The following is a 25337-nucleotide window of genomic DNA, read 5'->3' on the forward strand; positions in this document are numbered from 1 at the left end:
ACTTCAGTTAGCAGCAGTAGCGAAGGAATCGCTCGATCGGGTTCAGTTAACAGCCATCGATCGATTGCTCGGGTTCAGTAATGTGTAGCCTGCAGTGCAATTGCTTGGGTTCAGTTAGAGCCCAACTCCTCGCTCGGGTTCAGTTAGAGCCAACGCCTCGCACACACGCGCGTACGTGTACGAGAGAAACGCGCATCGCTCGGCCCCTGACCTCCCACCGTAACCAGGAACTCCCCGAAATTTTCCTCCCCCTCGCTTCTACCACGGTTTTTTCCATCATGGACGGCCCAAAGAATGTCATGCAGCTGCGTCTCCGGCCCGCCCAAGACGAAAAGCCCATTTTCTGTCATGATTTTTTTTCATAGAAGTAGGAGCCCACCACATCTATGATGATACCGGGTTTTGTCACAATTATCGTCATAGAAGTGTCATATGTATGACAGGAAAAAAATTCGTTCGGCCCAAAATGTCACGGATGTGTCTTTTTTTTGTAGTGGAGACGCCGCGTAAGCCGGCTCTCCCCTAGTTGTGTCTAACCTTAGCCATTATTCTTCTCTCTCTCTTGGGGTGCCCTGCCCCTCCTTATATATGTTGAAGGGGCGGGTTACATCACTAGTCCTAATAGGATTAGGATTACTCTATTACAAGTGGAGTCCTAGTCTTGCTTCCTTTGTAAGGGAATATTCCTTATGCTTACCTTTAAAGCCGGCCCACCATCACATTAATCGGCCTACTGGGCCTTGGGCCTTGTTGTCCATCTGACCCGCCCGCCGGGTCTCTGATGAATCATAACCCGCCAGGTCCAAGCGGGTCGCCAGTGAGTCGCCAAGCTCCAGCCGGGTCATACATCTGGCGGTTTATACCGCGGGGTATATCCCCGACAATGTGAGTTTTCCAATCACGCATTTCATGATGAAGTTGGATGAACTATTCAAACATTGTCGCTCCTCCATGCTCAGGCACAACATTCTCACCCTGAAACTGAAATCCTTAATCGTAGTTACGTTACACACACTCATCTTCTACGATCATACTGTGCATGATCACACAAGCAGTCATCACCTCCCACGGATTCTTCGTTCTTCAAGTCCTAGAAGGATACCGAACGATGTCCCATCGAGATTGCAAAACACCAAAGGCACGCTCGACGTCCTTCCTAGAACTCTCTTGCTCTTGGGCGAATCTTTTCCTCTTCTCTCCGACAGGGTTGGGGACTGTCTTCACAATAGTGGCCCAGTGAGGATAGATACTGTCACCTAGGTACTATCTACTGGGTAACATAGTATTTCAAAAATTTCCTACGCACACGCAAGATCGATATAGGTGGTCCATAGCAACAAGAGAGGGAGAGTATGTCTACGTACCCTCGTAGACCGAAAGTTGAAGCATTATGAAACATGGTTGATGTAGTCGAACGTCTTCACGATCTAACCGATCAAGTACCAAACGCACGGCACCTCCGTGATCTGCACACTTCAGCTCGGTAACGTCCCTCATACTCTTGATCCAGCTGAGGCCGAGGGAGAGTTTCGTCAGCACGATGGCGTGATGATGGTGATGATGAAGTTACCGACGCAGGGCTTCGCCTAAGCACTACAACGATATGACCGAGGAGGAAAACTATGGTGGGGGGGCACCGCACACGGCTAAACAATCAACTTGTGTGTTCCAGGGTGCCCCCTACCCTCGTATATAAAGGATCAAGGGGGAGGCCGGCCGGCCCTCATAGGTGCGCCAAGGTGGGAGGAATCCTCCTCCTAGTAGGAGTAGGACTCCCCCCTTTCCTAATCCTACTAGGAGAAGAAGGAAGGAGGGGGCGCCGCCCCTCCCCCTAGTCCAATTCGGACTAGGACCATGCGGGCGCGCGAGGCCAGCCCTAGGCAGCCCCTCTCTCTCCCCTAGGCCCAATAAGGCCCATTACTTCTCCGGTGGTTCCGATAACCTTTCCGGCACTCCGATATATATCAGGTGACCCCCGAAACTCATACGGTGTCCAAATATAATCATCCAATATATCAATCTTTATGCCTCGACCATTTCGAGACTCCTCGTCATGTCCCTGATCACATCCTGGACTCCAAACAACCTTCGGTACATCAAAACACATAAACTCATAATACCAATCGTCATCGAACGCTAAGCGTGCGGACCCTACAGGTTCGAGAACTATGTAGACATGACCGAGACTCACTTCTGGTCAATAACCAATAGCGGAACCTGGATGTTCATATTGGTTCCTACATATTCTACGAGGATCTTTATCGGTTAAACCGCATAACAACATACGTTGTTCCCTTTGTCATCGGTATGTTACTTGCCCGAGATTCGATCATCGGTATCTCAATACCTAGTTCAATCTCGTTACTGGAAAGTCTCTTTACTCGTTTCGTAATGCAACATCCCGTAACTAACTCATTAGTCACATTGCTTGCAAGGCTTATAGTGATGTGCATTACCGAGAGGGCCCAGAGATACCTCTCTGACAATCGGAGTGAAAAATCCTAATCTCGATCTATGCCAACTCAACAAACACCATCAGAAACACCTGTAGAGCGTCTTTATAATCACCCAGTTAAGTTGTGATGTTTGATAGCACACTAAGTTTTCCTCCGATATTCGGGAGTTGCATAATCTCATAGTCATAGGAACATGTATAAGTTATGGAGAAAGCAATACCGATAAACTAAACGATCATAGTGCTAAGCTAACGGATGGGTCAAGCCAATCACATCATTCTCTAATAATGTGATCCCATTGATCAAATGACAACTCATGTCTATGGCTAGGAAACTTAACCATCTTTGATTAATGAGCTAGTCAAGTAGAGGCATACTAGTGACACTCTGTTTGTCTATGTATTCACACATGCACTAAGTTTCGGGTTAATACAATTCTAGCATGAATAATAAACATTTATCATGATATAAGGAAATATAAATAACAACTTTATTATTGCGTCTAGAGCATATTTCTTTCAGTCTCCCACTTGCACTAGAGTCAATAATCTATATTACAAAGTAATGATTCTAACACCCATGGAGTCTTGGTGTTGATCATGTTTTGCTCGTGAGAGAGGCTTAGTCAATGGGTATGCAACATTCAGATCAGTATGTATCTTGTAAATCTCTATGTCTCCCTCCTTGACTTGGTCGCGGATGGAATTGAAGTGTCTCTTGATGTGCTTGGTTCTCTTGTGAAATCTGGATTCCTTTGCCAAGGCAATTGCACCAGTATTGTCACAAAAGATTTTCATTGGACCCGATGCACTAGGTATGACACCTAGATCGGATATGAACTCCTTCATCTAGACTCCTACATTTGCTGCTTCGGAAGCAGCTATGTACTCCGCTTCATACGTAGATCACGCCACGACACTCTGCTTGGAATTGCACCAACTGACAGCTCCACCATTCAATAAAAATACGTATCCGGTTTGTGACTTAGAGTCATCCGGATCAGTGTCAAAGCTTGCATCGACGTAACCATTTACGACGAGCTCTTTGTCACCTCCATAAACGAGAAACATATCCTTCGTCCTTTTCAGGTATTTCAGGATGTTCTTGACCGATGTCCAGTGATCCACTCTTGGATTACTTTGGTACCTCCCTGCTAAACTAATAGCAAGGCACACATCAGGTCTGGTACACAACATTGCATACATGATAGAACCTATGGCTAAAGCATAGGGAATGGCTTTCATTTTCTCTCTATCTTCTACAGTGGTCGGGCATTGAGTCTGACTCAACTTCACACCTTGTAACACAGGCAAGAACCCTTTCTTTGCTTTATCCATTTTGAATTTTTTTCAAAACTTTATCAAGGTATGTGCTTTGTGAAAGTCCAATTAAGCGTCTTAATCTATATCTATAGATCTTGATGCCCAATATATAAGCAGCTTCACCGAGGTCTTTCATTGAAAAAATCTTATTCAAGTATCCTTTTATGCTATTCAGAAATTCAGTATCATTTCCGATCAATAATATGTCATCCACATATAATATCAGAAATGCTACAGAGCTCCCACTCACTTTCTTGTAAATATAGGCTTCTCCAAAAGTCTGTATAAAACCATATGCTTTGATTACACTATCAAAGTGTATATTCCAACTCCGAGAGGCTTGCACCAGTCCATAAACAGATCGCTGGAGCTTTCACACTTTGTTAGCACCTTTTGGATTGACAAAACCTTCGGGTTGCATCATATACAACTCTTCTTTAAGATATCCATTAAGGAATGCAGTTTTGACATCCATTTGCCAAATTTCATAATCATAAAATGCAGCAATTGCTAACATGATTCGGATGGACTTAAGCATCGCTACGGGTGAGAAGGTCTGATCGTAGTCAACTCCTTGAACTTGTCGAAAACCTTTCACAACAAGTCGAGCTTTGTAGACAGTAATATTACCATCCGCGTCAGTCTTCTTCTTGAAGATCCTTTTATTCTCTATTGCTTGCTGATCATTGGGCAAGTCAACCAAAGTACACACTTTGTTCTCATACATGGATCCCATCTCAGATTTCATGGCCTCAAGATTTTGCGGAATATGGGCTCATCACCACTTCCTCATAGTTCGTAGGTTCGTCATGGTCAAGTAACATGACCTCTAGAATAGGATTACCGTACCACTCTGGTGTGGATCTTACTCTCTTTGACCTATGAGGTTCAGTAGTAACTTGATCAGAAGTTTCATGATCATCATCATTAGCTTCCTCACTTACTGGTGTAGGAATCACTAGAACTGGTTTCTGCGATGAACTACTTTCCAATAAGGGAATAGGTACAATTACCTCATCAAGTTCTACTTTCCTCTCACTCACTTCTTTCGAGAGAAACTCCTTCTCTAGAAAGGATCCATTATTAGCAATGAATATCTTGCCTTTAGATCTGTGATAGAAGGTGTACCCAACAGTCTCCTTTGGGTATCCTATGAAGACACATTTCTCCGATTTGGGTTCGAGCTTATCAGGTTGAAGCTTTTTCACATAAGCATCGCAGCCCCAAACTTTAAGAAACGACAACTTGGGTTTCTTTCCAAACCACAGTTCATAAGGTGTCGTCCCAACGGATTTTGATGGTGCCCTATTTAACATGAATGCAGCTATCTCTAAAGCATAACCCCAAAACGATAGCGGTAAATCAGTAAGAGACATCATAGATCGCACCATATCTAATAAAGTACGATTACGACATTCGGATACACCATTACGCTGTGGTGTTCCAGGTGGCGTGAGTTGCGAAACTATTCCACATTGTTTTTAAATGAAGGCCAAACTCGTAACTCAAATATTTGCCTCCGCGATCAGATCGTAGAAACTTTATTTTCTTGTTACGATGATTCTTAACTTCAGTCTGAATTTCTTTGAACTTTTCAAATTTTTCAGACTTGTGTTTCATTAAATAGATATAACCTTATCTTCTCAAATCATCTGTGAAGGTCCAAAAATAACGATACCCACCGCAAGCATCAACACTCATCGGACTGCATACATCAGTACGTATTATTTCCAACAAGTCTGTTGCTCGCTCCATTGTTCCGGAGGATAGAGTCTTAGTCATCTTGCCCATGAGGCATGGTTCGCAAGAATCAAGTGATTCATAATCAAATGATTCCAAAAGCCCATCAGCATGGAGTTTCTTCATGCGCTTTACACCAATATGACCTAAACGGTAGTGCCACAAATAAGTTGCACTATCATTATTAAACTTATATCTTTTGGATTCAATGCTATGAACATGTGTATCACTACTATCAAGATTTAGTAAAAATAGACCACTCATCAAGGGTGCATGACCATAAAAGATATTATTCATATAAATAGAACAACCGTTATTCTCTGATTTAAATGAATAACCATATTGCATCAAACAAGATCCAGATATAATTTCCATGCTTAACGCTGGCACCAAATAACAATTATTCAGGTCTAAAACTAATCCCGAAGGTGGATGTAGAGGTAGCATGCCGACGGCAATCACATCGACTTTGGAGCCATTTCCCATGCGCATCATCACCTCATCCTTAGCCAATCCTTGCTTAATCCATAGCCCCTGTTTTGAGTTGCAGATATTAGCAACAGAACCAGTATCAAATACCTAGGTGCTACTGCGAGCATTAGTAAGGTACACATCAATAACATGTATATCAAATATACCTTTCACTTTGCCATCCTTCTTCTTCGCCAAATACTTGGGGCAGTTCCGCTTCCAGTGACCAGTCCCTTTGCGGTAGAAGCACTCAGTCTCAGGCTTAGGTCCAGACTTGAGCTTCTTCACTTGAGCAGCAACTTGCTTGACATTCTTCTTGAAGTTCCCCTTCTTCCCTTTGCCCTTCTTCTTGAAACTGGTGGTCTTGTTGACCATCAACACTTGATGCTCCTTCTTGATTTCTACCTCTGCAGCCTTTAGCATCGCGAAGAGCTCGGGAATTGTCTTATCCATCCCTTGCATATTATAGTTCATCACAAAGCTTTTGTAGCTTGGTGGTAGTGATTGAAGAACTCTGTCAATGACACTATCAATCGGAAGATTAACTCCCAGCTGAGTCAAGTGATTGTGGTACCCAGACATTCTGAGTATATGCTCATTGACAGAACTATTCTCCTCCATTTTGCAGCTGCAGAACTTATTGGAGACTTCATATCTCTCAATTCGGCCATTTGCTTGAAATATTAACTTCAACTCTTGGAACATCTCATATGCTCCATGACGTTCAAAACGTCGTTGAAGTCCCGGTTCTAAGCCGTAAAGCATGGCACACTAAACTATCGAGTAGTCATCAGCTTTGCTCTGCCAGGTGTTCATAACATCTGGCGTTGCTCCTGCAGCGGGTTTGGCACCTAGCAGTGCTTCTAGGACGTAATTCTTCTGTGCAGCAATGAGGATAATCCTAAATTTACGGACCCAGTCCATGTAATTGCTACCATCATCTTTCAACTTAGCTTTCTCTAGAAACGCATTAAAATTCAATGGAACAACAGCATGGGCCATTTATCTACAACAACATAGACATGCAAAGTACCATTAGGTACTAAGTTCATGATAAATTAAAGTTCAGTTAATCATATTACTTAAGAACTCCCACTTAGATAGACATCCCTCTAACCATCTAAGTGATCACGTGATCCATATCAACTAAACCATGTCCGATCATCACATGAGATGGAGTAGTTTTCAATGGTGAACATCACTATGTTGATCATATCTACTATATGGTTCACGCTTGACCTTTCCGTCTTAGTGTTCTGAGGACATATCTGCATATGCTAGGCTCGTCAAGTTTAACTCGAGTATTCTGCTTGTGCAAAACTGGTTTGCACCCGTTGTATGTGAACGTAGAGCTTATCACACCCAATCATCACGTGGTGTCTCGGCACAACGAACTGTAGTTGCATACTCAGGGAGAACACTTATATCTTGAAATTTAGTGAGAGATCATCTTATAATGCTACTGCCGTACTAAGAAAAATAAGATGCATAAAGGATAAACATCACATGCAATCAATATAAGTGATATGATATGGCCATCATCATCTTGTGCCTCTGATCTCCATCTCCAAAGCACCATCAAGATCACCATCATCACTGGCTTGACACCTTGATCTCCATCGAAGCATCGTTGTCGTCTCGCCAACTATTGCTTCTATGACTATCGGTGTGTGGGGGCACCGCACACGGCTAAACAATCAACTTGTGTGTTCTAGGGTGCCCCTGCCCCCGTATATAAAGGAGCAAGGGGGAGGCCGGCCGGCCCTCATAGGCGCTCCAAGGGGGGAGGAATCCTCCTCCTGGTAGGAGTAGGACTCCCCCCTTTCCTAGTCCTACTAGGAGAAGAAGGAAGGAGGGGGGAAGAAAAGGAAGGAGGGGGAAAGAGAAGGAAGGAGGGGGCGCCGCCCCTCCCCCTAGTCCAATTTGGACTAGGCCCATGGGGGCACGACCAGCCCTAGGCAGCCCTTCTCTCTCTCCCCTAGGCCCAGTAAGGCCCATTACTTCTCCAGTGGTTCCGATGACCCTTCCGGCACTCCGATATATATATATCCGGTGATCCCCGAAACTCATCCGGTGTCCGGATATAGTCATCCAGTATATCAATCTTTATGTCTCGACCATTTCGAGACTCCTCGTCATGTACGTGATCACATCCGGGACTTCGAACAACCTTCGATACATCATAACACATAAACTCATAATACCGATCATCATCGAACGTTAAGTGTGCGGACCCTATGGGTTCGAGAACTATGTAGACATGACCGAGACTCACTTCTGGTCAATAACCAATAGCGGAACCTGGATGCTCATATTGGTTCCTACATATTCTACGAAGATCTTTATCGGTTAAACCACATAACAACATACGTTGTTCCCTTTGTCGTCGGTATGTTGCTTGCCCGAGATTCAGTCGTCGGTATCTCAATACCTAGTTCAATCTCGTTACTGGCAAGTCTCTTTATTCGTTCCGTAATGCAACATCCCGTAACTAACTCATTAATCACATTGCTTGCAAGGCTTATAGTGATGTGCATTACCGAGAGGGCCCAGAGATACCTCTCCGACAATTGGAGTGACAAATCCTAATCTCGATCTATGCCAACTCAACAAACACCATCGGAAACACCTGTAGAGCATCTTTATAATCACCCAGTTACGTTGTGACGTTTGATAGCACACTAAGTGTTCCTCCGGTATTCAGGAGTTGCATAATCTCATAGTCATATGAACATGTATAAGTTATGGAGAAAGCAATAGGAATAAACTAAACGATCATAGTGCTAAGCTAGAGGATGGGTCAAGTAAATCACATCATTCTCTAATGATGTGATCCCATTGATCAAATGACAACTCATGTCTATGGCTAGGAAACTTAACCACCTTTGATTAACGAGCTAGTCAAGTAGAGGCATACTAGTGACACTCTGTTTGTCTATGTATTCACACGTGTACTAAGTTTCCGGTTAATACAATTCTAGCATGAATAATAAACATTTATCATGATATAAGGAAATATAAATAACAACTTTATTATTGCCTCTAGGGCATATTTCCTTCACTATCATTTGTCGTAGTTGTGGCCGTTTGTAGCGATCCGACCTCAAACGGTCAAATCTCTGTGTATAAGTGCCATCCCTTGATCGGTAATGCTGACACACACAGTAAGTGAAGGATTTATAACAGAGTTCAATCACACACTTATTACATTGAATGTCTCAAAGAGAGTACTTATTACAATCATATGGCTGAAGGCCATCTAATGAAGATAACAACGGAAGCTTCGAAGGTAAAATGAGTCCATCAACTCCAATGGCATAGCTGAGTGCACGACAACGACCTAGCGCACCTTACTCTTCGTCTGAAAACTCTGCAACATAATACATTGCAGTCTGTGTAGGTCAGCACATGGAATATGCTGGAAAGACAACACAATAGAGCAATGAACAAGTAATGGCTATAACTATATGCATATATGGCTAGTGGAGGCTCTATGGTTATTTTTGCAGAAAGCTAGTTTTTTCCTACAACAAAGGAATATATTTTATTTAACTACAAGGTTGGTTGAAAAACATCGAGAATGGTAACCCCATCTCAATCCCAAAATTAATAATCATTAACCCAACAAGTTAATTAAGTAAAGTGATGATATCAACATAGTAATTCAAGCACCAAATACTCAAGATGTCCATAACCGGGGACACAGCTAACCATGGTTAGTTTATACACTCTACAAAGGTTTACACACTTTTCCCCACAACACTCGATCTCCTCCATTGTATTTCTCGCATTGCATGATGTTTGAGAAATAGATGACCGAGACACAGTCTTTCCGAAGAGGTCACCTTAACCGATAGATAGGCCGGTACACCTACAATCCCCAACATATGCTAGCCCATCATGGAAAGGATTCCCACAACTTACTCAACCATGCCAGAGTCCATAATGACTTGTGGTTGCACACGGAAGTTTCCATCATGAATTACATAATGATCCCTTTGAGCCCGAGGGGCGAACCATAGGAAAAATCACAAGGATACCCTAGGATTCTCCTTTGGAAAGCACTGGATTTCCCCAGGTGCCCACAAACCAATCCACCCAGATGTGTGTTAAAGTAGCCACCTTAAGTAAACCTTTAGTTCATAATAATACTCACAACTATCATGAATCACTCAAACCAAACCACGTCTACGAGCATAGCATAGCAAAGTATAATAAGCGTAACATAGTAACTCCGAAGGTTTGAATAAAGGGGCAATAGGTACTACCTCAACAACTACTTCCCAAAACCCACATGTTAAACAGATCCTACTCATGCAATGTGTGAGGATTGAGACTAATGCATAAAAACTGGGTAGTAAGGGATATGATCAAAGTGTTACTTGCCTTGCCGACGATCTTAAAACCCTAGTGACTCGTAGTAGCACGCTTCGCACTCCGGAAACTCTATCATGAACAAACAATAGCATACATAAGCAATCAAGCATAAGATGCAAGGGTAAAACTCAAATGAAAAGATCCGAACTGAAAGTTCAACCAAAGAGCTTCGATTTGCAAAAATAATCAACCAAATCGGAGCTACGAAACTCAAACTACGACAAAAAGAAGTTCATATTCAAATTTGCTTGCAACCAAATTTTAAATTGTCAAAACCATGTTCAAGTAGGTTATTTGGAAAAAGGGGAACAAGACGAAGATTTTGGCATTGGTTTCACTGGGTTTGGACAAGCGAGCAAAAAGTTGCGAGGGTTTGAAGATCAGGGACTGATCTGTGATAAAATTAATCGTGGATAGATCCCTGGCCGAAAATAAAATAAAAGAAAAACCCTAACGCACGAACGTTCGCTATGAAACCCTAATGAATGAATGTGTTCGCTACAGAGTAATAACAGACGAACGTCCGCACTTTAGATCCATCCGGAAGACCGAAAGAAAACCCTAACTTCTAAAAAACCGGAAGATAAACCGGGAAAAAACCGAAGAAACCGGGATCGGTTTTACCGGTTCGGCGGGGGCGGTGGTCAACGACAGCGGCGGTGGCTCCAGCATGGGCGAGGCAGGGGCGGCGGCGGCGGCTCGCTGCGTGGGCGGCGGTGCAGTGCCGCGGGCGAGGTGCGGCAGCGACGGCGGGCGGCGCAAGCGGCGGCGGAGACGCACAGAAGCGGCGGCGGGCGGCGCTGGCGGCGGGCGACAGTGGTGCGGGGCTTGCGGCGGCGAGGCGAAGTGAGGAGGTGGCGGGGGTCGGCGGCTTATAAGGGTGAGGGGGCTGCCTTGTGGGAGGGGCGGCCAGGGGAGTCCGAGCCAGACTCATCGGCGTTCGTGCGGCGGCGCGGGAGGAAGGCGGCGGCGCCTCGCGGGCCGGCCTGCTCGACTGGGCTTCGGCCCAGTCAGGCAGGAAACTTTTTTTTAAATAAAATTTCGCCCCAAGAAAATCCTAATAAATTATAAAAAAAATTCTAAAAATACCAGAAACAATTTCACCGTCTAAACCTATTGTGTAGATCAAAGTGAACATTTTTCTGGCCTAAAATGCAATTTTCAAAAATGCATATTTTCCTAAATTCAAATAAAATAGCAAATAAAGTCCAAATAAAATTTTAGTTTGATTTTAAATTTTTCCCCCAATATTCTTTTCTTTTGAAGAAGTCATATTATCTTCTCTCTTTTATTTTTAATATTGGAAATAATTGGAGAGAAAAATATTAAAATCAAAATGATCCCCTTTTCTAATTTGATAAAATTCAAATATGAAAATTTATGAAATCTCCAACTCTCTCCTTGGGTCCTTGAGTTGCTTAAGATTTCTAGGATCACAACCAAATATGCAAATAAAATATGATATGCATATGATGACCTATGTGTAACATTCAAATTGAAAATTGAGATGTTACACCGTTGATGGTAACATTCACCGGTGGGTTGTTGCCTTCGGCAAGCCTTGCAAACACCGGCAAGCGTCGAAGCACGTTGATATCATTGTGTGATCCGGCCATGTCAAAGAAAGAGTGCCAGATCCAGAGATCTTGTGATGCCACGGCCTCAAGTATGACAGTGCAAGCCCTGACATGGCCCTTACATTGTCCTTGCCAAGCAGAAGGGCAGTTCTTTCACTTCTAGTGCATGCAGTCTATACTACCAAGCATCCCTGGGAAGCCCCTGCTGGCATTCATAGCCAACAAGCGGGATGTACCTTAAGGAGTCGGCTCTCTCAAGTATTGAGGGCCAAACGCAGCAATCACAGCCCTGCAGAACTTGTACATGGAGCCTAGGCATGTAGACTCGCTCATACGGACGTACTCAATGAGATCACCAGGCACTCCGTATGCAAGCATCCGGACGGCTGCAGTGCATTTCTGATAAGAGGAGAAGCCAATCTTTCCAAAGGCATCCTCTTTGCACTTGAAATAGTCATCATATCCGATCACCCCCTCTCTAATACGGTTGAGAAGATGCCTACTCATGCGGAAACAACACCGGAATTTCTGATGTTTGAACAATGAGTTCGTTGTGTCAAAGTAGTCCTTCCAAAGAAGGAAATGCCCGCTCTCTCGGTTGCGATTCAACGCAGGTAGGTGCTTCGGAATGGAGCCATGGAACAACATTCGCTGGCTATTGAGGTGGTGATGGACTAAAACGGCAGCCAAGATCTCCTCCTCCACATCAGAAGAGGAATCATCGGAGTCACAAAGGAAATTATGGAAAAAGAACTCGTCGGCGGAGTACATTTTGTACCTTGGTAAACTCTCGAATAGCTTGCGGGCGCCGACGAAGGAGCCGGCCGGCGAAGGGAGTCGCGCCGCCCTTAGACCAGCTGGCTACCCTAGCGGCGTCCGATGAGCGTGCCGGTGTCAGGACGAAGGAGCTGTCGGGGCGGCGAGGCGGCTTCCTGGTCACAGCTGTGTCAGGGAGGTGGGGGTGGGAAGCTTTCGAAGCCCCGGCGATGAGACGATGATGGCGGCGACGTGGGAGGTGGCGGCGTTGGAGGAGGGGGATGTTGCGGCACCGACAGCTGGCAGAGGCACCGGAAAATGGGCGGTGGCGGCGTCGACGAAGGAGGCGAGCGAGGGTTTGCTGTTGAAATGAAAGAGGATGACCAATGTGCCACCGACTAGCGGGTCAGAGGAAGGAGTAGGCGGTCACCACGCGCATTTGTTTTGTGTCTACACCGACGCAAATGAAACTCGAAGGTCGGAAATGGATCGGCAGGCGGAAGAAAAGTGGACGCGCATCGGTTTGAATCGATTCGTTGGGCTGATTTTTTTGTCCATGCTGCCGACCCAAACGAACGTGCATAGTCGAAATTGGTCGCCGCTCTGGAGTTGCTCTTGCACTAACTGACTAAGGCTCAGTTCTTTTCCAGCTTATGGGAGGCTTATGGCGAATATTAAGCTCAAGCCCAAAAGAACTCATTTAGCTGTGATTAGCTTAATTTCCAGCGGCAGCCGCTTCCTTCACGTTTGAGATAAGCCAGCGATGGGCAGCTTCCCGAGCGCAGCCCTTTAAAAAGTGAAGCGGTATTTCTCCTTGCCTTTTTTGTTGCTTGTATTTACGAAAAAACTGCCACCGCTCAGCCAACAGAACAAGACGCCCCTGTCCCATGCGGCCATGCAAATAATAATCCACGTACATAACGATGCCTCAAGGGATATTATGAACTTTTCACTAGTTTATCAGAAAATATGCTAAACAAATAGAAACAGAAAAGAATTGAATGGCTTATTCCAAGGGAGTTTATTCTCACTGCAGCTTCTCACGGGCTTAATTTAACTGCAGCTTATGCACAAGCCACAGCTCAAAAGAACTGGCCCTAACAGTCAAACGGCTACTGATACTCCGGTTTCCGGTGCCACATTTCCCTCGCGAATCCGGTTTCTTGGGAATATTCTCCCGTATCTACCCGCAGTCTCCAGTGTCAGCACACCTCAATGATTTGTTGGAGATATAAATCCGCGTCCCTTTCTTTCTTGGTTCGCTCCGAGAAGACCCTGAAGCCGCCGCCTTTTCCCGGAATCATTCCTCGGTTCGGATTTTCTTGAACTTCTGAAGGTGGGAAGAGCATGAGGCCGTGGGCATGGGTGGCGGCCGTCACATGGATGGCTGCCTGCTCCGCCGCGGCGGCCCACGGCGAGCAGCCGCTGTCGATGATCGCCGTCGAGAGGACCACCCTCGCCGTCGACGACGCGGCGCACGTCAAGGCGTCCCCTGCGGTTCTTGGACTGGAGGGCCAGTACAGTGGATGGGTGGAGGTGGAGTTCTTCCATCCCGACCCCTCCGGCGATGACTGGATCGGAGTCTTCTCTCCTGCCAATTTCAGGTAACAGCAGTCCAGTAGTATTGGCTATTCTGCTACTACTTATCATCCACATTTACACGTTACGCAATTGCAGCACAAACTCAACAGTTTTTTCGGACATATTCAGCATGAACTTAATGCATTCAGACATATTTTGGATAGATTTCTTCTGTCCCAAGTTCAGAAAAAAATCAGTTCAGATGGAGTACTTGAAATGGCAAAGCATAGGATTTGACTCTGTTCTGTTTCTCTTGTTTGCAAATTTTCAGTGCCGCGATTTGTGAGCCTGAGAATAAGAGGCAATATCCCCCAGTGCTATGCACAGCACCTATCAAGGTTGGCCGATTCTTTTCCCGTTCCGTTCAACTGAGATTTGGGTTCTATGTCGAATGTCTGTTGGAAGACTTTCGTTCTGAACCTTGAGGTCTCCATGCTCTTTTATCGCAGTACCAATTTGCAAAGTTCAAGAATGACGGGTATAGCAAGTCTGGAAAGGGCTATCTGAAGCTTCAGCTGATCAACCAGAGAGAAGATTTCTCATTTGCACTTTTTTCTGGGGGTCTCTTGAAGGTAAAAATGTACTGTAGTAGTTTCTGAACTTGTCTGCATGAACAACAACTCCGCTGTTATTCTGAAGAAACATTTCTTCATATTTCTCAACTCTGAATCCTTTTTACCAACTTGGTCACAGCCGAAGCTGATTGCTGTCTCAAACAAGGTGACGTTTGTGAACCCAAAGGCGCCTGTCTACCCACGTTTGGCGCAAGGGAAATCTTGGAACGAAGTAAGCTTTGCTACCAATCTGCAACTGAGACTGTATTAGGATGTGCTATTTCTCAAACCAAATGTGAAACATCTTTTCGATAAGAACCTACATTTTATAAAAAGAACATGTGTTACACTATTACCTGATAAATGTGTTCACAAACCTAAGAATGTGACTGAATTAGTACCATTGTAGATGACAGTCACTTGGACAAGTGGATATGACATCAAAGAAGCAGTTCCTTTTGTTGAATGGGGTGAAAAGGGGGGACGCCGGTTCCTTTCTCCAGCCGGGACATTGACATTTGACAGAAACAGCATGTGTGGTATGCAGTATGCCTCTGTTTCCCTGTGTTCTCTTTGAGATGAACATAAGCTAGTTAAACTTGAGATTTTAAGATTGTAAATAGAGATGAGGATCTGCTATATTGTACCACATGCAGAATTTACCAAGCATATACAATTCAAATGCAGGTGCACCAGCACGAACTGTTGGTTGGCGCCATCCTGGTTACATTCATACTAGTTACTTGAAGGATTTGTGGCCAGACTCGATGTATGTGATCTTTTTTTCCTGTTTAGCCCCTTCTGAAATAAGGATCCATCCAGGTACTCAGCGAACATGGTTGCTGCAACATTGCAGGTACACCTACAGGCTTGGCCATAGATTACCAAATGGTACCCGCGTCTGGAGTAAGTCATATAGCTTTAAGGCATCACCTTATCCTGGACAAGATTCTTTGCAACGGGTCGTCATATTTGGGGACATGGGGAAGGTAGATATATGTTCTTCCATCTCTATCCTAGTTTGATTCATATAGCAATTTGGGCATTTTGCCGGTGCAATGGTTCTTCTTTTCTGACAAGTTTCTTCAGGCAGAGGCAGATGGTTCCAACGAGTACAATAACTTCCAGCCAGGCTCGCTAAACACTACTAACCAGATCATTAGAGACCTGGAAAACATCGACATGGTGGTCCACATCGGGGACATTTGCTACGCGAATGGTTATTTGTCGCAGTGGGATCAGTTCACTGCACAGATAGAACCGATTGCTTCAACTGTGCCATACATGGTTGGCAGGTCTGTTCAGTATGAAGTTTAAGAACTTTCGATATGTTGTTGCCATATATTGCTTAATGTCTAAAAGATCTAGCATTTTCGCAGCGGTAATCATGAGAGGGACTGGCCTGGAACTGGTTCCTTCTATGGAAATCTTGACTCTGGTGGAGAATGTGGTGTTCCAGCACAAACTGTGTTCTACACTCCTGCTGAGAACCGTGCAAAATTTTGGTAATCGTGGTAGTTAAATATGGGCATACAAATTCCTTCATATAGAGTTCTGAAGTTTACTTGTCTTAAGAAAAACAATTGCTGACTGCTGACACAACGTATATCCTTCTGTAGGTACGCGACTGACTATGGCATGTTCAGGTTTTGCATTGCTCACACAGAAGAAGATTGGAGGCCAGGGACCGAGCAGTACAAGTTCATCGAGCACTGCCTGTCGTCTGTTGACAGGCAGAAGCAGCCATGGCTCATCTTTCTTGCACACCGTGTTCTAGGGTACTCATCCAACTCTTACTATGGATTCGAAGGCACATTTGAGGAACCGATGGGACGAGAAGCGCTGCAAGAGCTCTGGCAGAAGTACAAAGTCGATCTTGCCTTCTACGGTCACGTCCACAATTATGAAAGGACATGTCCGGTGTACCAGGTGTGTCCCTAACTAGCATTTGCATGAGATCAAATCGTGTAATTTTGTAGATGGAAAAGTAAAGTTCCTTTATATACTACTATGGCAGCATCTGATAAAGTACAATTGCCGGTAATGCTACAGTACAAAACTAGCGGTTTTGCAGGCTCAGGTTTACATTCCTATTACAATATCACAAGCCTGATTGCAATCTGTGATTTGTTGCAGAGCCAGTGTGTTGTTAACGCATCGAATCACTACAGTGGCCCGTTCCAGGCAACGACGCATGTGGTTGTCGGTGGCGCCGGTGCCAGCCTTTCAGACTTCATCACTTCAAAGATTCAATGGAGTCACTTCAGAGACTTCGATCACGGTTTCGGCAAGCTCACGGCTTTCAATCATTCATCCTTGTTGTTCGAGTACAAGAAGAGCCGTGACGGCAATGTGTACGATCACTTCACGATCTCGCGCGACTACCAAGATGTCCTTGCCTGCTCCGTTGACAACTGCCCCAGGACTTCACTGGCTTCCTGAAGGTCCAATACTTCCAGAGGGGGGAAATCAAATGGATGGGTGGATACTAAGACGAACAAGCTAGTTACTGTACATAATTTTGTAGTCGCGTCAATAAATGGTTTTGCTTCAACAAAAATAGCACAAGGGTTATACTAAATTCTGAATGCATTCTTTTGGAAACAGAAATTCGGAATTTGTTTTGTTCTTGCTTGCTGCTGGATAGGTGTAGCATGTTGTATAGTACGATTGCAAGGCTCCCACTGTTCTGAGAAAATCAAAAGGAGGACACCAATCATGAATTTCTGCCAGGTCAAAATTACACTGTGATGTTTCTCTATGAAAAGAATCAAATGCAATGTATGCATGCAATTCCTTCAGAAACCTGCAATTGCTGTCTATTTTTAAAGCTGCGTGGTGCAAACAGTACATCCTGTGTGGACCAGAGAGAACCCAATCTTGTTGTGTGAGGACAAGGAGAAGTCCAACTAGAAACAAAAAGGCCCAACAATGCCAAAACCTAGCAGAAAAAGGACATTTCAGCTGGCATTTTCAAAGGATTCTCTTCCTAGCAGCAAAATGCCATGGATCCATCGCCAATCAACATCTGATGTGCCTCTCTTTCCCATGAGACCTCCGCCGTAGTTCGTTCTTGAATTCTCTGCCATATCTGGGTTATCTTCTTCGTTTTCGCAAACGCAGTTTACAAAATTCTTCTTCCTCAAGGTCTGTAAAACTTTATCGTTAAAATCGACAGCATGGCCCTGATACAGATGCTCACTGAATTGTTGAAAAATCTGGCACCATGCTGTCCACACATGCCGTCAAATTGCTAGCACAGATGTTAACTGGAGCATTGAAAATTTACTGGGTATGTGTGAACAGGTGGTCCTAAGGAGTAATAAAATTTGGTCCATGCATAATAAAGCTGGGTACTTCCATGCCATGATATAGGATTATGATTATTAATAGCCGTCAAGGTGCAGGTGCAGATGCCCAAACCCTAATTGAGCTTCATTAAACGTGGGCCTGTTTCTGTGATGGGATCAATGAGTTTAGATCACAGATCAAGACAGTTAGACGGCTGAGATTCAGGAAGACTAGGAGACTATCTTCTTTTCTGGGAATGGTGTAAAGGCCAAGCATCCCTTTCGCATGTACCCCAGATAGCAAGTCCAATTCTTGGACACTGTAGGGACAAGATTTTTCAAAGGGATGTGTCAGAAAAAGGAAAAAAACTTTGTTTTCCTTATGAAAGGTAAAAAACAAACACAAAACCATTGTTAAGGGAAAGGGATACACCAATAAATGGACAGAACCTCTCTGAATCTTCTTTGTGGTGTAGATCAACTGTAGGATGAAATGAAGCTTGATCTTTTCATGTACTCATATGGAAAAATTCAGGTAATAGTTAATAGAGTTGAATAATATTCTACCCTAATTGAACAAGTTATTTGAAGGTCATTCAACATCTACAGTAGCATGAGTTAAAATAACATCTAGAATAACATTTCATAGGATTACACTTCTTATACCTACATAAAATTTCACAAGGCCAAACCTTGCTAAATATAAAAAAAGTGTAGTTTCGTTACATTTTACTCTTATTTCTCGAGGCACAAATATTGCGAGATGACAGTCACACTAAACAACAAACAACGCGAAATGGAGCAAGCATAACAACATGGTATGTTAATATTCCTACAGGACATTAGTGTAGAACAAATCCCTACGTCCATCACTAGAAAGTTCAATGCTCACGTGTAAGCAAATTATCAAGTAGTTATCAACATTAATTTAGAAGATTCTGACCCTTTGACGTTGACACAGTAAACATCGAAGAAGATTTCAACCCTTTTGGTTGAAACCTTTTTAAGGTCGACATAAATAAAAGTTGATATATTGTTGCCTGTAAATAGCTTGATTTTGTACCGGAGTCATATAAGTTGAGATATGTATAAAAATATATATAAAGTAAAATATGCATTTATTAATTGGAATAAGAGCAAACATAAGCCACCAAGAATTTGCTACTGGATCAACTCCGTCGACACGTGAACCTTGACGATGATCACACATCAGTTTGACATGGAGCGACAAACTCACAGTTTGAAATGGAGTTACAAATTCAAGAACAAGAACTAATGGACGGTGTCGTGGATTTGTCACGGCAGATGTCCTAGCGAAAGGACTTAGTCGTGGAGCCATCGCTACGAGTTTACTTGAAGGGGTTAAAGCGGACACAAAGACACGAGGGTTTTATACTAGTTCGGCCCCTTCGATGAAGGTAAAAGCCTACGTCTAGTTGCGATGGAATTGATGTGGTCTCGATGGCTAGGGAGCAAACAAGCTTCGCCTAGACTCGAGTTGTCGTTGTCCCCTGAACCGCCGCCGGGTCGTCCCCTTATATACACGGGTGACGCCCGTCGGTCCATAGAGTCCCAACCGGTCCATACTCGTATCCCGGTTGGTATCTCTCTGTTCCTAACTTACAATACAAGTTACACATCAGGCCGGTTTACGGCTACAGGTTCTGAACCGGCTACAGGCCTTGGGCCTTCATCTGTTTATACCACTAATGAAGTTATCCCGGCCCAAGCAGGCCGGTTCACGCCTGGTGGTAATATCCCCAACATTAGGCCCCAGATTGATTTGAACTGGTTCATGTCAATCCCTCACAAAATCTGGTGTTTTGGACATCTTCGGGTAATTGGTAAACCGCCGTGTCGTCATCATTTCTGGTTGCTGTAAGCCGGCATGACGTCATCATGAAATTTTATCATTTATAACGCCCTCTTTTAACAATAGTTCCTGGATCCGCGCGCTTGACCTAGCTCTGTTGCCTTATAAATAAGACCGAAGGGTCATTTCTTTCCCTTTCCCTTCGTCCCTTCTTCTTCGTCTTCCTCGCGTCGCCAGCCTTGGAGCTCCGCCACCGCCGTCGACCTCTGCCTCGTCTTGGGCCGCTGCATCCACCTGAACGTACCAGAGCATTGCGGCATCTTTCCGCATCTTCTCCGTTCCCGGTAAGCTTTCTCCTCTTCTTGACCTAGATCTGTTCTTAGGGTTCCATGTTCGTGCTGTGTTCGTCGCATGCTCATACCTGTTTTCTGACCTTGAATGAATCTGTGAATCCCTGCTGCGTTTAGTAGTAGTCTTTAAGCATCCACCTGTAGTTTCTCATCTAAGTCCATATATCTCTCGCACATACCCGCTCAATGGTTCACTTCTGTTTCTGCCTTACTCTTCGGAATATTTTCTGTTTTTGTGAGCTCGTTGTAGATCCGCGGCTGTGATAAGATCATGTGAAACTTGTTTCTGCATACCGAGTTATCCATAGCTTCAATTTCTTCCGATGCTTAGATCAGGCGGTTTAACTTATCATAGAAAAAAGTTACTAAACCGGTATGTACCATTAGTCCCCTGGTTGAACCGCCAGAATCCACATGATGCCGCATTGTGGAAGACCGGTTTATAGGTACTGCCTCCGGTTTATCGTAGTTTAGATCAACACCTTCTTTTACCCAGCGTGTTCTTGAACCGGATCACCTATTTCTTGTAGATCTCGCCATGGCCAAACAAGTGTATGAGTGCAATTGGGTTCCTTCTCGCGTCACGGAATCACAGTTGGACGATCTAGTCTTGATCGGCGCTTTAGACAGTAAAGATACGATCCACTGGAGGGTTCCTGGAAATGAATGTCCTCCCACCCCCCAGGAAGGAGAGGTTGTGGTCTTCGCAGATCACTTGGCCCGGGGCTTCAAACCGCCCGGCTCTAAATTTTACCGGGATGTGTTAGCCAATTTTCAGCTCCGTCCACAGGATATTGGCCCCAACTCTGTTACCAATCTATGCCACTTTCAAGTGCTCTCTGAGGTATACCTTCAAGAGGAGCCTTCAGTTGAGTTGTTTAGAGACCTCTTTCATTTAAACCGTCGCACTGAATTCACCGATGGCCCCAACACTGAATTGGGTGGTATGGCCATTCAGAAGAGGAAGGAGGTCACTTATCCCCACGTCAAACTCCATACTCACCCCAAGGAGTGGAATGCAACTTGGTTTTATTGCAAGGATACCTCCCCTGACAATGAAAATCCCTTGCCTGGCTTCCGTCCGGAATGGCTCAGCAACGCGTACCCTTTTCCACAAAGACTAAGCGCCAAGGAAAGAATTAAATACGCTCCGCAACTGTCCAAGCTCCGAGCTTTCATGGCCAACGGCTTAACGGGTATAGATCTTGCACGCTGTTGGATATCATGGAGCATACTGCCTCTGAGCCGGCGCTCCAGTTTGATGTGCAAATATACTGATAGTGTCGATGACCCACTCCGACATACTAAAATCCAACTCCCCGATGATGAAGTCACAGAATCTGTAAAAAAGATGCTGAATGAACCGGAGCACCTCTGTGCTCAAACCGGTCTGCCTCCTTACTGCACCACCAACAAACCGCCAGCGGTAAGATTTTAATTGCTCTATTGTTGAACCGGTTACTGCTTTATCTGTTTGACATTTAATTACTGCTGATCCAGGGCGATAATCCGTTTTGGAGCAAGAAGCTTTCGCAAGACAAAACGGAGAAGGCAGGGCGGCCAATCCGGCCCAAGACCAAGGTTATCAAGAAGCCAGCTCACAAGAGAAAAACCACCGCTTCATCTGATCCAGCTATTGATGACGATGTGGGTAACCCGGACCTTGAGGTAGAACTTGACTCGCTTGGCTTATTTTTTACACGCCTTATTGATGATGATGCTTGTCAGGACGACGCTGAAGCCAGCAATGCGGAATTCGTTGAGGTAACTATTCTCTCTTTCGATTCAGAAATCTTGCCTTTGCCAAAATTTCGACAGGCAAACCGGAAAGTTAAATTTTCTCATCCTCTTGCTTATTTGGATCCTAAATTTCTTATGAAGACTCAGCAACATGAAGCTCGCCGCACAACCCGGCACAGTGGCCAGGTAGTTACCTCCACCGGTTTACCAAACAGTCCGGTTCGAAAACGCCGCTCCGAGGTCTCTGACCTTTTTATTGATTTACATCCTAAAGCGGGTTTCTTCCGTCAACCTCTTAACCCATCCGACTCCGATTATCAGGTTACTTCTCATTCATCTTCTGGTGAATCGTCGGCCACTCAGCTGCCACCGTTGAAAACGGTTCTTGGGTAAGCTAAGCTGAACATATGCTTTCAGTACACTATGTAATGGCTTATGCTTTTCCTTGACTCTTTGATTTTCTTTCAGGGCCAAACCTAAACCAAGCAAGAAAGCCCGCCTGGATAAAGCGGCTGAAGAAGATGTAGCCCCAGAACATGACAAAATGCCAGATCTTGAAGCATTTGCTCCTGAGGATATTCCCAATGATCCTCCTTTACAAGACGATGCTATTCCCGAAGAGAGGCCTATTAATACTTCAGTCTCTACTGACCCGCCTGTCAGCTCCGTCCGGATTGCGAAATCCCACAGTCCTGCTGACAAACCGATCATACTAACACAAACCGGCGAGTCCAAAGATGATGATGTTGTGATTACCGGTGTAGGCCGCTTTGAACCCGAGAATCCTGTCACCTTAACCAAGCATACCATAAAAGAGGATTTTTCCGCTCTGAATACAGAAAAATGGGATGTTGAGTTGGAGACATATGCTGCTATGAGTGCCCAAGATCTTCATTCCGGCTATCTAAACCGGCTTTATACTAGCCGTGATTGTGAAGCTGGTCTGGTAAAAATGATGAGGGATAATTTTGAGGTAACTTACTTCTTTACTGACTGCCTTTGCATCAATCCTCCTAGCCCCCAAGGGTCGGTTTGTAGCCTTCGTCAAACCGGGACTTGAATATGATCCTCAACACTTTTGAAATCCATTAATATAGCCCCCAAGGGCCGGTTTAACTTAGCAGAATTAGACCGGGGCTCCAACAGAAAACTACCCTTAGAACATAATTTGAGCAAATAGCCATTAGCCCCCAAGTGCCAAGTTGAAGACCTGTATTGAGCTTGGGACTTTGCAATCTAGTAACTTTTGAAAACTGAAGGTTCATTAGCCCCCAAGTATCAGGCGTATAACTTTGTTATGTGGTTGATACTTCAATTTCTTGGACCGCTTGTTTAAAGCTAAATGCTATCTGTATGCAGGCTGAGGTGAGAATCAAGGAGGACCGGATTGCTGATTTGCAGGAGGCCTTGAAAACTCAACAAGCTGAAACAGACAAGGCAAAGGAAGAATTAACCAGCGCCTTGAGCACCGCTGAACAGCTGAAGGAAGGCTTCAAGAAAGAGCGGGCTGATTGGGCCACTGAGAAGGCCGCTTTAACCAAAAGAGCGGAAAATGCTGAAGCTGCCCTTAAACCGGTGGCGGATGAACTGACGTCCGTAAAGCGGCAAATACACTCCATGACCGCTGCGATCTTTGGTAAGCTCCTTTTAACTTTTGTGATAATTTGAACCTGCTGCAGCGTAAATCCAGTTTGAAACCGTCCCTATATTGTTGTAGGTACACGCATCGGGCACTTAGGAAACGATGTGCGGAAGAAACTGAAGGCTGCCTACACCTTAGTGGAACAATTATATACCGGAGCCCAGCGGATCATCACCACAGCCTCTCATAACAACCCGGCACCTTCTTTAATCCAGGACACTCTTAACAGGTTGTCGATGCTTCCGGCCCGGATGGAGGAGCTGAAGAAATCTGCTGCTCGAACCGGAGCTATTAACGCCTTGATCCGGGCAAAGGCATGGGTGCCAGATTTTGACCCTATGGAAGCATCTCAAGGCTATCCCAGCCTGAAGGAAGATGGCTCTGAATTCAACGAAGAGGATTTAAGGGCAATAAATCGTGCAGTGCGCCCTCTGGCTTGTCAGCTAGCTGAAGAGGCAGACTTGACGCATTATCAAGCACAATACAATGACCAGAACAAGCGAGTGCCTGCCCCAACTCTTGAAGCGGAGAATCTGATCCCTCCAATCCGTAAGCACACTTACGCTCCTGATATTGAACCGTCTTCCCTGATACATGAAGAGGCTGTTTTCCAAGCTTTAATGGGAATCGATTGGACCACTGTTGATTTCCAGCCAATGGGTAGGGACGAAGAAGCTGAAGCGGATGATGACGAGGAGCAGGCCTAAACCGGGAGCCGATTTGTATAGCTGTCCTTGGAATCTTTCCAAAATAACAAATGATCTTTATTCGGGCACCGTGTTGCCTTGTAACAGGATAGTTAATACTTCTATCATGAATATGCCTTCGTGCATAAGTACTAAAGCTTTTGTTCGAAAAAACCTCCATTCATATTTCCTGCAATCAGAAAAATTTGAACTTCGGTGGCGGTTATACCGCCAGCCGGTTTATGATCTTGATATGTGTATCAGTAATGTAACAAATAGGTGATACAAAATACCTGCCATGTTTTGGCATGAAGCTGGTTTAGCCAAGCTTTGAAGCGGAGGTTTTATAAACCATTACCGTCAACAAGGGGGGAGAAAACAGCTCCCGTATAGACCGTACTGGGTCAATATAAACCCCCTTGTTACTCCATGATGTTAAAAGGAATCCAACAAAAAACTAAGAACAAACAAGCCATGAAAATACCATGGAAACCAAGGCAATGATAAAAACCGTTTGCAAAAATATGCTATACTGAGCTGATCAGATGGTATTACCATGGTCGGACAGGACCAAGCCCCCAATAGGAGTGACAATGATTCAAGTCAGCCAGGTCCCCAAATGATTCGTGGCATATATGCCAGATCAAGAGGCGTGGCAATGGTTCGTGTTCGACCAAGCCCCCAAGTGATTTTGTGGCCTTAGGCCGACCAAGAGGCGTGACTGGTTCAGACTTGACCATGTCCCCAAGTGATCTGGTGGCTGTCGCCTATCAAAAGGTGTCGCGTTGGTTCGGACACGACCAAGGCCCCCAGTGATATATAAAAAGCAAATGTCAAGGGGTAAACCGGAGTCCGCTTTAAAAACAGAGCCACTCCATGTAACCACGCATGATAAGAAAGACAGAGACCCCGCTTTAGCTGAGGCTCCGGTTTTATTATATCAAAGATAATATATACACTGTTATGATATGTACATAGATAG

At 44.7% G+C, this 25337-nt stretch overlaps 1 protein-coding gene across 1 annotated transcript; it reads left to right on the forward strand.

The window, feature by feature from the left end:
* Positions 1–13944: 13944 nt before the first annotated feature.
* LOC119299702 (probable inactive purple acid phosphatase 1) lies at positions 13945–17557 on the forward strand. Its single transcript, XM_037576862.1, has 11 exons — positions 13945–14303; positions 14552–14618; positions 14730–14852; positions 14974–15066; positions 15244–15373; positions 15522–15603; positions 15691–15823; positions 15924–16129; positions 16214–16339; positions 16454–16763; positions 16971–17557. Exons 1-11 carry the CDS (start codon positions 14047–14049, stop codon positions 17274–17276), a joined length of 1833 nt encoding a protein of 610 aa, XP_037432759.1. The 5' UTR covers positions 13945–14046; the 3' UTR covers positions 17277–17557.
* Positions 17558–25337: the final 7780 nt, after the last annotated feature.

Source organism: Triticum dicoccoides, chromosome 5A, assembly GCF_002162155.2.
Source record: "Triticum dicoccoides isolate Atlit2015 ecotype Zavitan chromosome 5A, WEW_v2.0, whole genome shotgun sequence".
NCBI classification, from domain to species: Eukaryota; Viridiplantae; Streptophyta; class Magnoliopsida; order Poales; family Poaceae; genus Triticum; species Triticum dicoccoides.

Excerpts from the sequence above, each read along its gene's own strand:
- LOC119299702 (XM_037576862.1), top strand. The coding sequence starts at position 14,047 with ATGAGGCCGTGGGCATGGGTGGCGGCCGTCACATGGATGGCTGCCTGC. Across the intron at positions 14,853-14,973 it reads TTTCTGGGGGTCTCTTGAAG|CCGAAGCTGATTGCTGTCTC; the intron begins GTAAAAATGTAC and ends ACTTGGTCACAG. Across the intron at positions 16,764-16,970 it reads GGACATGTCCGGTGTACCAG|AGCCAGTGTGTTGTTAACGC; the intron begins GTGTGTCCCTAA and ends GATTTGTTGCAG.